Below are 13,627 nucleotides of genomic sequence, written 5' to 3' on the forward strand. Positions count from 1 at the left end.
AGAGACTGAGTAAGGTACTATATATATATATATATATATATATATATATATATATATATATATATATATATATATATATATATATATATATATATATATATATATATATTTTGCGTGACTATTAGCTGGAACAAAAGTTGTTTCTGGAAGAACACAGCTGGCAACGTAGAACACCTGTTCTTTCTTTCATGGGAAGGCCCGGCCCACCCATCGTCCGGCACAGCCTGCCTCGTAAGCACTTTGCAAGTTGTAACGAATTGATCATTTCATGGGTATGCAAAAATAATCTAGTACTACTACATATTTCTGTCATCAGATTGCCCGGGCCGTACTTCGCTAAAGAAAAATTACCCGTCACGTCAACCTGTTGACTCCAAGATCTTAATTACCAACACTATGCAATTATGCATGGTCTCGGTGTTTGATCTTCCACTAAATTTTGGTAATTGAGTAGAAACTTAAACTTATGAAAATTTTGACAAAAATCTGAAAAGAAAATTGTAAACACATCTAAATAAACACTCTTATTAGGTTGCATAATAACTAGATGGAGGAGGGATGTAAAAACTTGGATTGTAGGTTGTATTTAGATATTTTTTTTCGTTAAATTTCGGTTAACTAGCTAGGACCGAAATGATTACCAAATTTCTCAGTATCAATCTTTTGGGTTCAGTCTTTCAGTTCAGGCTCTTTGTGCCCACTCCTAACCAGCACACATCACACGATGGAGATGGTAGCTCATTCGGGAGAAAATTGGATATATATATATATATATATATATATATATATATATACATATATATATATATATATACATATATATATATATATATACATATATATATATATATATACATATATATATATATATATACATATATATATATATATATATATATAATAGAGAGAGTGTGTGTTTTGCTACCCTGAGTTACAACTCATGGGGACTTACGTGCGTTAGGATCTGGGCCGAAGACTGTGTGCCAAGATTCGTGTGGATGGAGGGCTAAAAAATTGAATCCCGGAGGCACCCCCATCCAGTCTACACCTCTCTTTTTTCTATCCCTTTCTTTCTCTCTCTTCCTTCCCTTTCTTTCTCTTTCCTCCTCACCCAGCTGCAACGTCCTCGTACTCACAAGGAAACCCTAGATCTGAAGCCTACCGGAAAGCCGCCGCCGTCGGCGGCGGCAAGGTCCGATGCAGCCAGCCCTAGCTCCAGCAATGAAGCCCAGTTGCTGCCACCCCCTATCCCAGCCGTAGCAACCCAGCGCCTCCGCTAGACACGCCGTCGCGACCCACCCCGATTTGATTTCTTCCCATCCAAAAACTGAGCAAATCGAAACCCAAGCAGCTGGGTGAGGAAGAAAGAGAAAGAAGGGAAAGGAAGAGAGAGAAAGAAAGGGAAAGAAAAGAGAGAGGTGCAGACTGGATGGGGGCACCTCCGGGATTCAATTTTTCAGCCCTCCATCCGCACGAATCTTGGCGCGTGGCCGACGGCCCAGATCCTGACGCACGCAAGTTCCCGTGAGTTGCAACTCACAGTAGCAAAACTCTATATATATGCCCCCACTTTTTAGCTTTTGGTTATGATGGTAAGCTAAAATTTAAAATTTCAACGGTAAATTTAGAGTTGATTTTGAGTGTTTTTTATCGTTGTTTATTCTTTAGTCTTGGATTTTAGATCATTATGAATATATATATATATGTATATATATATATATATGTGTGTGTTCTATTCGTAAATTATTTTTAATTTACAAATATGTCATTCGATTTTTTTATTAAAATGACACTGTCAACCATTTTCGATGTTCTTTTCTAATAAAATATAATGACATTTGCTATCAGCTTTTTCTTGCCGATTTGCACCTAGGACTCTCCTCTCAGTCACCGCCCCACCGCGACATGATGGGAGAGGATAGATATGCAGGTCATCTCACCCCCTGCCGCCCTCTGTAAGGGTGGTTTATTTGGCGGCTTATATAAGGCTTACAGAGGGTGGCAGGGAGCCGCCTGCAAAATGCAGCCTCCTGCCCCCCTCCCTCGTGGGCGCGCCGGCCTGTCCGGATTTTTTTTAAATACCCCCTTCCTGTCCTCTGTAAGTGTGAAAGAGGGCTACCTGCAATTTTGGCCGTAGCACCGCTGACGGCCGTCTCGCCTGGCGGGCGAGCCGTCTGCCACGTCAGCTAGTTTTGTGAATTTTTTAAATGCAAAAGTAAATTTGTAAATAATTAAATTAATAAAATTGAAAATCTAAAAAATTCGCCCGGCACGTACCTCTTCGCCACGCATGCAGCCCGCGCGCAGCGTGCATTCCATCTACAACGCAGACGCGCGCAATAATCTCACCTGCGCTTCGATGTGTCGATATGGACCAGCGCCAAGGCGACGACGTGTTCACAACCATGCGGATCGTAACCACACGGTGGTGAACCCATTCGTGCATTTTCGGTTACATCGAACGGGAACGAGAATGGGAAAAGGAAAAGAGAGAAAAGTCGTAGAGATAAAACAGTAAGAAAAAAATAACAAATGTAATTTTTTTTTCTATTTGCAATAGACACCGAAAATGGTAAAACGACCGATAGATATTGGTTGTAGTGTTATTTTACCGAAACCAACTGAAGTGATGATATCATAGTTACAGGGAATTCAAAGTTTTTAAGACGGTATATATCCAACTTTCTGGTCATTGAGATATAGTACTGAACCATATTGTTAGCTAATCCTACGAAGAATTTGTAACCAACCCCCTTTTGGACGTCTTCCAGGATGATCGAGGATGAATGTGTGATGGATCTTGGACGGAATGGACGACGAAAGGGAGGTAATTTCCCAGTTAGACATCATTCACCTATTGTCTGTATCTAAATAGTTATTATTTTTCTATAAAAAAATTAAAAAGTATATTAATGTAAGATATTTCACTCCACAAATATGCAAATTTAAATTCGACTTCTACCAGCTATAAGGTTAGTTCAATTTGTTTTTAATTTATAGAAATCAAATTTGAACTTGCATGTTTATTAAGTGGTATGTATCACCACTTTTATCTGAAAACCCAGTGAGGTGCTGGTATAGCTATAAACTAATTAATATTTTATAAAAACTTGATGTGTGATTTAGTGCATGGGTGGCTTGATTGCACATTATATATTATATATAAAGATCGATTCCTTTCATAAATTCATCCAAAATAAAATAGTACAGTCACATGGGTAGAATAGGATATCCTTGACCAAGACGGTTTGCATGTTAGCAGTTGAGGGACGCCACAATAGTTGGGAAAAGACGGTTTATTGGAAGTTATTCTGAGATACCAGAAAATGGTTCGGTTCTAGAGCCAAAGATCGTAGTTCTCGAACGAGCACTCGAAAAAGATTATGGAGAATCCTAGTGTGTTTCTTTCTCTCAATACGCAGAGGGGAGAGCATGCCTTGTCACAGGCAGTATATCAGTCGTTAAAGATCTCACCAGGACACATACAATTGAAACTAGAATCCCAACCTCTTTGGAAGAAGCTCCAAATAGACTTTATTTTTGGTGGGGAATCTTCATACAAAAGCAACTGTGTTAAATAAAGGCTATAGTTTCTGAGTGAGTATATGAGGGCCAAAGACTAGCTTGATGCTTGTTCGAGAGATTCAACCAACTGGAGTATTTATGGGTTAGTTATGGAATAGACTTGTAGTGAGATCTTCTTTGTTGGCCACGTTTGAGCCACATGTATTGGTTAAAACAGGATGTATATATTCTAAAATTTAGTAATTTTGATAAAAAGAATTATACTTTAAACAGACTTGTCCCATTCTGTTAGCCAAACTAGCCTCCCCAAAGTTGGCCAGCCAAAACAGTTGCCATATGTGGGACTCCACCCCTCCTCCCAGCCGCCCCCACCCTGCCACCCACCCGAGGCGAGCTGCCATCTCCCGACCGCCGCCACCGACGCCGCTCGGCCAGCCCGCCGCCGCCGTCCGGCCAATCCCCCCCCCCCTCCGGCCAGCCCGTCGAAGTTCGTCGCCGACGCCGTCCGCACGCCGCCTCCGCCGTTCGCAGGCTCTCGCCGGCGCCGTCGGCCTCCGCTCGCGCCGTCCGCGCCGTCGGCCTCCGCTCGCGCCGTCCGCGCCGTCGGCCTCCGCTCCGTCGTCGCCGTCACGCACGCCTCCGCCCCGTCGCCGGCCTCCGTCCGCGGCATCCGCGCCGTCCGCCGTGGCAGGCTACCTGCCCTCGTCGCCGTAGCCGTCACCGTCTGCCGTCCAAGCATCGCCGCACCGTCCCAGCCGTCGGAGCCGCCGCTGAGTTTGCCTCTGTCGTCGCCAAATCCCAGTTCGCCTCTGCCGAGTCCGCCGCCCTCGCTGCCGCCGTCAGTCGAATCTGCCTCTGCCCTCTGCAGATCGAGCTGCCGAGTCCGCCGCCGGACAAGGCAAGCTGTTGTTCTTGTTCTTGTACTGCAAATAGAACAAGAACGAGAACACTATAAGTTGAGTTTGTTGCTTTCACTCGCTACACTCTAGCACATGTTTTCTTTGATATGTGCGTAGTGTGTGTATGCCTATATGGCTGTTCCCCCGGATATGATACTTTTGACGTTTAATTTGTCTTGTTTTTACGTGCTTTTCAGTGTAAACATGGAATTGCCAATAGGGAGACATGTTGGTAAAGATGATGAAATGTGACCGGGTAACAAATGAAACAAGAGGGAAATAAAAACTGAAAAACAAATGAAACCAAAAGGAAAAGTACTGAAAACTCATAAACAAATTAACAAGAGGAAAACTAATACTGAATGAAAAACTTATATACTGTTCTTGTTTTTGTTATTCCAGACATTAAGTTCAGGAGCCATGTGTTATTTGTTAGGAGTAGCTTGTAGGCATGTGTTTTGTGGAAGCTAATTTGAGCGTATAAAGACCAGGGAACTGTAGTTAAAGGCGGTTGTAGTTAAATGCGGGTCGGTGCTGCAATGATTTTCTTTATTCATCAAAGATTGCGAAGAATATATACTTCGGCATTCAATGATCATCTTTCTTTCCAAAAAACTGAATGGGATTCCATAATTGATTTTATATGTACCGATTGCAATGAACAAAATGTATGAATCATTGAAAAGTTGGGATTTGGAGAGTTCGAAATAGAGATGCTATTGGAATATGCAGCAGGGATGGAGAGGAATCTTTTTGCCAGTTGGTCAAATAGACAAATAAAGAGCAAAAATAACCAAGTTGTTGGAGATGCCGTAAAGCATGCAACCTCTGTAAATTTTACGAGCTGAGATGGCTCGAGATGGTTTTGAGGAGTTACTTTATGGTGTTGGGATGGCACGATTAAACTGGTTTATGTAATCATGATTGTTATGGTAGGTTGTTGCAAACTCACATGTGAAATGAGTGACGTTGTGAGCCTTGTCACAAAACTAAAAGCTACTCATTAGCATTTTATAAAATAAATCATTTAAGACTTTTTTTTTTCAAATACAAACCTTTACCCTATCTTGTTCATAGCTTTGCATGTCATGTATTTTGCGGCTTGCGGAGTATACTAAGGCCTTGTTTGTTTCTCCATGGATTTTTTTCTGTCACATCGAATGTTTGGACAATAATTAAAAGTATTAAATATAGACTATTAATAAAACTCACATCATACTCTAGACTATTTCACGAGATGAATCTATTGAGCCTATTAGACCATGATTAACGAATATGATGCTACAGTAAACATTTGCTAATCGTGGCTTAATTAGGCTTAAAAAAATTGTCTAATGAAATAGCTTTTATTTATACAATTAGTTTTGTTATCGGTCTATATTTAATACTCCTAATTAACGTCAAAACATTCGATGTGACAAGAGACTATAAAAAAGTCGCTGGATCCAAACAACCACTAAATACCCATCCTTTCTTAGGGCGTGTTTAGTTATCAAAAATTTTAGGGTGAAATCTAAAATTTTTGGCCTGGGGCCATTTTCGCAATTTTGTGAACTAAACGGGTAGGCTAAAAAAGTGGTGTGAATAGCACATGCATCAGAGGGTGGACCGCCCCTACCCCTTGCACAGTTGCACCGGCAGCTAGGCTGCATCTTTCCCTGATGTTCACATGAAGCATTAAATATGGGCAATTTGGTCAACACTGTTGCTGCCACTACAGGTTTTTGTCCAAAAAAAACTTTGGGTGTTTAGTTCCCAAACGCAAAAACCTGACACATTCCAAAAAATTTTGCCTCTTTGCAAAATTTTTATCATTATAAACGCAGCCTTATACACACAATTGTAGAGTTAAGGACTAGAGGAGGGATACATGGACTCTTCTCCCGATGACTACTTCTAAAAGAGGGTTGAGTACGATGACTTCTCGAAGTTTCAGATTAGTTACCAAACCGAGCAGGTGGTTTATGTCTGCCACTGAATTTTTTATTTGTTTAAATATTTTTTATAAATAATTTTATTACTAAACCTCAAAGGAAAATATTTTTATCATATAAACATTTTATCCACACTGCCCCGCCTGAAAGACAACGCTGTCACGTGGAGCAGTTGACATGACAATATTGTCTTCCTACCGTCTGCCAGCAGCTCTTTTTGCCACGCTAGAAGGGGGTGTCATAGCCAAAAATATTTCGATCGTAAATATTTTTCTTTCAGGATTAATAATAAAATTATTTATTAAATAATTTTAAAAAATAAAAAATTCTCCACTGCTTTACTACTAGTATTTTGTGTTCCATGCTTTCGGACACTACTTAATCGATATCGATGTTGTCTTTAACATATTCTACTTTTCCAATTTTACTAAAAATCGAGGATTTGTTCACGACAATAGTACTGCATATGAACCCCCGCAATGTTATAATAAAGTTTATTTTATTTCTAATTTTACTATTTGTTTGTGAGTAACAACTTGTGTATCCTGGCTCTGGTACTCTATTCATATGTAATGTCGTGATCTCTAGCCTATCTGACTGTCGTGATCTCTAGGCCTATCTGCCTATGTCGGATTGCCGGTTAGTACTCGTAGATTTGCATAGTTTGGGCCTTTGGGGTGCCACAGTGTTATACTCCCTCTCCTAAAATGTAACCCATTTTAGATTTGGGTATGAAAATTAAGAAAGTAGAAGAAAACGATTAAAGAAAGATTTTGATTAATTGAGAAGAGAATTTAGCTGAAACAAATTAAATAGGGAATGATTAAGATTGGTTGAGATGTGAAATTAAGTTGGTGCAGAACTAGCTTTATTTTGCAATGTAAGATGGGTGGCAAAAATAACTTCATTTTAGAACCAAGTGAGTAGTATTTTCTCTTCCAACTTAGTTATAGCAAAACAATATTTATATAAACGTTTATATTTTGAAACGAATATAGAGGTGGGAGCATTTTCTCTTTGTTCAATTCCATGGGTACGGTTTTCTCCATCCTCTTTACGTCTTCCAGGCTGAGGGTGATGGATGTTCGATTGAGTGAACGATGAAAGTAAATGAAAGTAAGAGCAGGTATAATATTAGGCTATAAGCATATTTTAAAAAGATAAAAGAAAAGAGATGTGAGCATACGAGCTCTAAAACAAAATATATGTATGACATGTGGGACCATATTTTGTAGATAACTATTGTGTAAATTGACTATTGGCTATTAGATTGACTATAGATGAATTGGAACTAGCAGTTGACTATACTATTTATACTATTGAACTTGCTCTAACCGGAAAATATCAAAGTGTTCGACAAGTAATCTTGGTCTTGGGAGCCAGAGGATAACCAATTACTGTAATCTGCAACGTAATTACAACGCGTAAATGCGACGACGCTTGACTTGGTCCGTAGTTTCGATCAGCGACTAGACTTCCGCTAGCTCCATGACTCGCCGGCTTGCTGCTGCCACATAAACGCGCGGCTCACCGGCCGGCGGCAGCGATGGCCGCGCACGCGCGTTTCGAGGTCGCGGAAGTCGGCGACGACGGTTCCAGCAGCGGGGGGAGTAGCCCGGCGTCGGTGTCTGGCCCGTCCGACAGCGACGGTTCCAGCAGCACCGCCGACGAGTTTCCTGACGCGAGGGAGCTCCGGCGCCGGATTGCCCCGCCTCCTTCCACCTCATCCACCACCGGCGAGCAAGTGAGCTTCCACTCGACATCCCCGACGTCGCTGTGCGTGCTCTCCGACATCGACAGGCACATGCGGACCATGGTGGTTCTCCTCCCGGCCTTTGCGTGCCCCGCCGCCGCGCCGCGCGCCGAAGCTCTGGCTCGGTGGCTGGGCGGATTCGACCTCGGTTGGGTGCTGGAGATGGGCGTCGACGGGAGCTGCCGCGGCCTGCCGCGGCGGGAGGTCGGGAGGAGGGTCAGGGTGTGGACGCAGGCGTGGAGCACCATGGACCGCGTCTTCCGTCTCCGCCACCGGGAGGTGCGCAACCCGATCAACGACGCCGCGGCGGTGCAGCTGGCCGCGCTCGGGGAGCTGGCGTCCGCGAGCGCCGGCGCGATGCTGAAGCTGGCAGCCGCCGTGGCGGCGCTCGGGAGCTCGCCGTCGACGCTGCTCGCGGCGCTCGACGTGTACGTGCCGGTGTCTGAGGTGTACCCTGGCCTCGCGAGGATGTTCTCGTGGTGCGCCGGCGCCGCCTCCCACCCCGTCCCCGCCGCAGCCAACGCGGCGCTCGCCGCGCTGGTGGACGCCGCCCGGCGCTGCGTGCGCGGCCTCCCGGCGTCCATACGCGCGCACTACCCGTGGAGGATGCCGCAGGGCGGCGAGGTGCACCCCTGCGTCGGCTTCTGGATGGGATACTTCCGCTGCATGCTGCGCAACCGCGTCTCCCTCTACCTCGTCCTCGCCGGCGGCCGAGGAGACGGCGACGGCGACCTCGCGCCCTGGGAGGGAGGCCTGGTGGTGGGTGAGCTGATCTCATGCCTGGAGGCCGTGCTCGAGGAGAAGTCCGGCGAGCTCGCGTTCCCGGGGCTGAGGCAGGTGTTCATGCTGAACAACACGCACGCCATCGTGCGCCGCGCCGTGCGCTCCGACCTCGCCATGTTCCTGCCGCCGGGATGGGCGCGCGCACGCGAGGAGCGCATGGAGGGCTACGTCAAGAGCTACCTCGACGCGTCCTGGGCGCCCGTCGTGTCGCGCCTGGCCGTCGCCGTCGCTGCCGCCGCGAAGCCGGCCGCCGTGAGCGTGCTCCGGCGGCGGCGGGACCCGCTCGCCGCGTTCTACGCGGCGCTGGAGAACGCCTGCAGCTCGCAGAGATGCTGGAAGGTGCCCAGCCCGGCGCTCCGACGCGTGCTCCGGCGAACCGCGTCGGAGCACGTCGTGCCGGTGTACCGCCGTTACCTCGACGAGGCCGAAGCGCCCGCCGCCGCGCGCGCCGTGGAGGATGTGGAGCAGCAGCTCTCGGAGTTGTTCGAAGGGTAGAAGAGCAAATCTTCCGCTACGGTTTTCGAAGGCTCCTGCTGATGCTACGCTGCAGCGTTAACTGAATCAGAAGCAGAGGCCATCTTGTGCTGGTTTCTGCATTTTTTGGGGATGTTTTCAGATCATTTTCTCATTCACTTGAAGTACTCATCAAGGACAGAATGATACGATAAATTCATGAATCCTATAAACCAGCTATAAATATATTTTAAAGAGAAAAGAGAGCGGTGAGCTACTAGCTATAACACGGGCTCCAAGACGATTAGTATGTATGACATGTAGAATCATTATTAATGTTTTATAGTTTTATAGGTAACTATCATATGAATTAGCTATTAAATTTACTATAGATAAATTAGAGCTATTAAATTTACTATAGATAAATTAGAGTCAGTAGTTGGCTATACTATTGGACTTGCTCTAAAGCATGGTCCCATATATCATACACACCTGGCGCCTTAGAACTATGCTGTAACTAATTATAAATTAATAACTCACTCTCTTCTCTCTCCCATCTTTATTTCTTTAAAATATGTCTATAGTTGATTTATAGTTTACTATTTTACCTGTTCTTACTGTACTACTTACCACCCAGGGTATCATGATGTCAGATGGAATACCAACCGATACGTAATTAGCAGAAGCAATAGTAATATACAGAAGAAGATACAGTAATTCCAGCAAGACAACATCACAACACTGTGGTAAACCAATACTCTGAAAAGGATTATCTGCACTTTGGAGGGAAAAATGGCCGGATTTGCTAAAGGAGGGCCGAACCCCTAACAAAAATAACAAACACAAAAGGGATTCAATTCAATATTGATTCTGTGTGGCTCGTGATATATTCGCAAAAATCTGATTCAGGAATGCTCGAAAGTAGAAAGAGCACAAGAATGCTGACATCATGGGATAGAAATTTCAAGGCGTGCAATTTACAAGGCTTCTAGTCCATGATGATGAACTACAGATCTTTCAACCACCTTGCCTTCTAAATTTATCAACTGGGACTCCTGCCAAAATATTTTCGAAGAAGTTGGATGGAAATTCTAATGGAAGTTGATACCGAGACAAAAACAAGAGGAAGTGTCAACAAGCATAAAACCACAAACTCACCATCTCTAGAGGGTTGACTGTATGCAGGAGGAAACCATCTGGGCCTGTTTGGTCATCAGGGCTGGGATTCCCAATATACAGCATTGAATTGTCTCGACGAAAGCAACCACAAAAACCTCCCATGCTAACATATGCACTCTGTATCATATATGATTCGATTACATGCTATCATCAGTGTGAATATATGAAATTGTCAAGAAAGTGGATGGAGTTACCACTGCATATTTTTCAAAAATATGCTGAAGAGGCTCATAAAACTTCGCTGTTTTCGGTGTGTATGCCTCAGTGCAAACAACTAATGGATCATATCCAACGACTATTTTCCTGACTTAAAGTATATTGTGTTAGCCACTACTGTTACAACCCATTCAAACCAGCATATATGCATAAGAGTCAATAGGTGTGACGCATAACGTTTAGGCTGATCTTCTAACACTACGAGGACACCGTGGTATATATACACATGCTATTATCTCTATAAAGATATATATGCTACTACACTTCATTCATATAATACATCTGCACATATGATACTACTGCAATAATAATACAAATAGAAGTAATTGTGTAACCAGTAGTAAACTCTTACCAATTACTACTAGACACTGCTATTGATTGCTCTAGCCATTTGATTTGTTCTCTACTAGAAGCACTTATTTTGCCATCATGGATAGGTTCCTTGTAACAAAGTAACAACAATCAACAAAAACACAAAATATCAGCACATATCTCCCATAATAACCAAGAAATTATCCATACTATAAACATATGCAGTTACCAAAGAACCATCAAATAAGTACAGTCATATTGCATCCAAGGTTTATATTTACAAGGTTCTGAATTAATCAGTACAAGGAGGTGCTGAAACAATCTTCATTGGATTAACCAAAAGGGTTGTAAAATTAAAGGCCAGTAAATAAATATAAAATAATCAGTTAACCACTGTCGCTTGTGCTGCTTATATAACAAGGCAATGTATTGTTTGTCAGAATTTTGAGAAATAAAACTAACAAGGCTGCCTAGAATAAGGAAGTCAAAAATGTTGAGAAATTAAAAAAAATACCTGTAAAGGCCCTGTGTCCATACTAATAATTTCGAGATTCTGATCATATGGCATCTTCACTTTCTTTAAAAAATTACCAATGATCTGCCCATGGGATGATGTAGTGGAATACCTGAAATAGGAGCAGCAGTTGTAATAATAGTGGAATACCTGAAATAGGAGCAGCAGTTGTAATAACATACACGTAAGAATGCAGACATGAACCATATTACCATACAACTAAATACATTATTGACTAGGAAGCGGGTAAGAAAGTCAATTAGCATACCAGGGGATCTTCAGAGCCTGAAAGTACAGGGATCCCTGAAAGAGTACACAGGGATAACTTAGAATTTGGTTGAATTAGTTGGGACCAGCTCAAACTCCATTACCTGTTACGTAGGTAACTGACAGAACTATCAGAACAAGTTACTTACATTTTGCCAAAGTGGGTCTTCTTCTCCTAGCTGAGCAACATCCAACACAAACTTGACTTCATATGCTTTTGCTATGCTTTCCATCTTCACCCAAAATAGTATGATTAAAAAAGCAAATGCAGAGTAGGTTGTTAGATGAATTCGTCTGCTTTTTATTTTTTCAAGGAATTTGTTTATCATCCTTGAGATTCAAAAATTTTATACTAAATATTTGGTACATCTAGGTACTTTCTTAAGCATAGTAAAAATTCTCTTTTTCAAGAAAGGGAAAAGCACTGCTGTAAATGAACAGTATCATACACAGTTAAACTCCCTAGGACGTGCATGGAACTTCTACGTGTCTTCATTGGTTACCAACGCAACACGCTGCCAATAATGGGTTAGTAGAAAACTACATAGTATCCGTATTTTTTTTAGGGGCATTCATTAATCTAGCTTGAGGCAAGGCAGCACAAGAATAAAAGTCAGACACTTTGCTGATCGGGGCTTAAATCATGCTTAGGAGGCACGTGCACCTCTTAAGTACGGACATACTGCATGTTCAGTCATCCTAAGTTAATCCAGTCAAAGCTATTAGGATATGTTTTATATCCAGAGCTAGATCTGCAAAATGCAGACGCAAGCTATCACCTGAATGCAAGAACCGGTGTGCCATGATTTAGGCCAGAGCTGTTAACTGTTACGAAAACATGTCCATCAGTAATCTAAAGAGGCAGATAGCACAACACAACACATATACACGCAAGAGTACTTCTCAAAATGGCGAAGCAGCCTTCCGAAATACAGTTGCAGGATCGCAGAAAAACTTCTCTATGTTAGCCAAGGCCCAAGGATTTGTATTTTTGTCCGGTAACACTAATAATTTTGCCTAGTAACAAATGCCATTAACTACTAAATACTACGAAGGGAAGTTACCGCAGGGATCAACGGCAATGCCCATTTCTGCTGTGACAGAAACACACATCTCCGTGCAGAAATGCGAGTTGGCAATAGTAGTAAGAACAGGGCGCGGTTGGTTTGCCGCGTGCGGTGCAGCCCATCCCATGAGGTTTGGCGGATCCAGCGCGCCACGAAGGAGCGGGAACGATGCCATCGCGCGACGAAGAAGAGCACAATCGGGCAGGTGACTAGTCGGAGGTCCCAATCAGGCAAGGCAATCACCCCGGTGGAAAAGAGGGGCCGGATGGCAAAAACCGAACACGACGTGGAGAGGGAGAAGGGACGCACCTGCCGTAGGAGGCGGGCCTGCTCGATAGGCGACCGCGCGCCGCCGGCGACGCTGAGGAAGGAGACCCCGCCGCCGCGGCCCAGCGAAGCCTCCACGCCACCGCCACCGGGGGGATGCCGGTGAAGCCGCGGCTCGCCGAGGCTGAACGCTGCGTACATCGCGACGCAGAGCGCCACCTGCACGGCCACCGTGCGGCGCCACGGCGGCCGATTGCTCCGAAGCGCCGCCTCCTCCATGGCCACCTCTACGACTACGTTCCCGGTACAGCTTGGTGGCAGCGTCACGACGGAGTAAACCATTCTAGTGGCACGGATGAGGACGAGCGAACGATCGATGATCCAATCAAGAAACCTCGTTTGGATCTAGGGGTGGGCCCTACTCCCGAACTAGTAGTACTAATCAAGTCATCTCATGT

The 13,627-nt window shown here is 44.1% G+C and overlaps 2 protein-coding genes across 2 annotated transcripts; one reads left to right on the forward strand and one right to left on the reverse strand.

Moving 5' to 3' along the window:
* The first annotated feature begins 7,904 nt into the window (after positions 1 to 7,904).
* Positions 7,905 to 9,611, forward strand: LOC121054778 (exocyst complex component EXO70B1-like). Its single transcript, XM_040525438.1, has one exon. It carries the CDS (start codon positions 7,905 to 7,907, stop codon positions 9,387 to 9,389), a length of 1,485 nt encoding a protein of 494 aa, XP_040381372.1. The 3' UTR covers positions 9,390 to 9,611.
* A 193-nt stretch (positions 9,612 to 9,804) lies between these two features.
* LOC102722683 lies at positions 9,805 to 13,544 on the reverse strand. The gene is made up of 8 exons (XM_040525435.1): positions 13,212 to 13,544; positions 11,985 to 12,068; positions 11,837 to 11,871; positions 11,569 to 11,680; positions 11,095 to 11,183; positions 10,721 to 10,829; positions 10,506 to 10,643; positions 9,805 to 10,402 (listed from the first exon to the last, which is right to left on the reverse strand). Exons 1-8 carry the CDS (start codon positions 13,509 to 13,511, stop codon positions 10,325 to 10,327), a joined length of 945 nt encoding a protein of 314 aa, XP_040381369.1. The 5' UTR covers positions 13,512 to 13,544; the 3' UTR covers positions 9,805 to 10,324.
* Between the last annotated feature and the right edge of the window lie 83 nt (positions 13,545 to 13,627).

This window comes from Oryza brachyantha, chromosome 6, assembly GCF_000231095.2.
Source record: "Oryza brachyantha chromosome 6, ObraRS2, whole genome shotgun sequence".
In the NCBI taxonomy this organism is placed as follows: Eukaryota; Viridiplantae; Streptophyta; class Magnoliopsida; order Poales; family Poaceae; genus Oryza; species Oryza brachyantha.

Bases quoted from the DNA above. Each gene is read 5' to 3' on its own strand.
- LOC121054778 (XM_040525438.1), top strand. From the start codon at position 7,905: ATGGCCGCGCACGCGCGTTTCGAGGTCGCGGAAGTCGGCGACGACGGT.
- LOC102722683 (XM_040525435.1), bottom strand. From the start codon at position 13,511: ATGGTTTACTCCGTCGTGACGCTGCCACCAAGCTGTACCGGGAACGTA. The intron at 11,681-11,836 runs GTATGCTAATTG...CTCCTATTTCAG, and splicing joins CAGGCTCTGAAGATCCCCTG to GTATTCCACTACATCATCCC. The intron at 10,403-10,505 runs GTGAGTTTGTGG...ATATTTTGGCAG, and splicing joins CAGTCAACCCTCTAGAGATG to GAGTCCCAGTTGATAAATTT.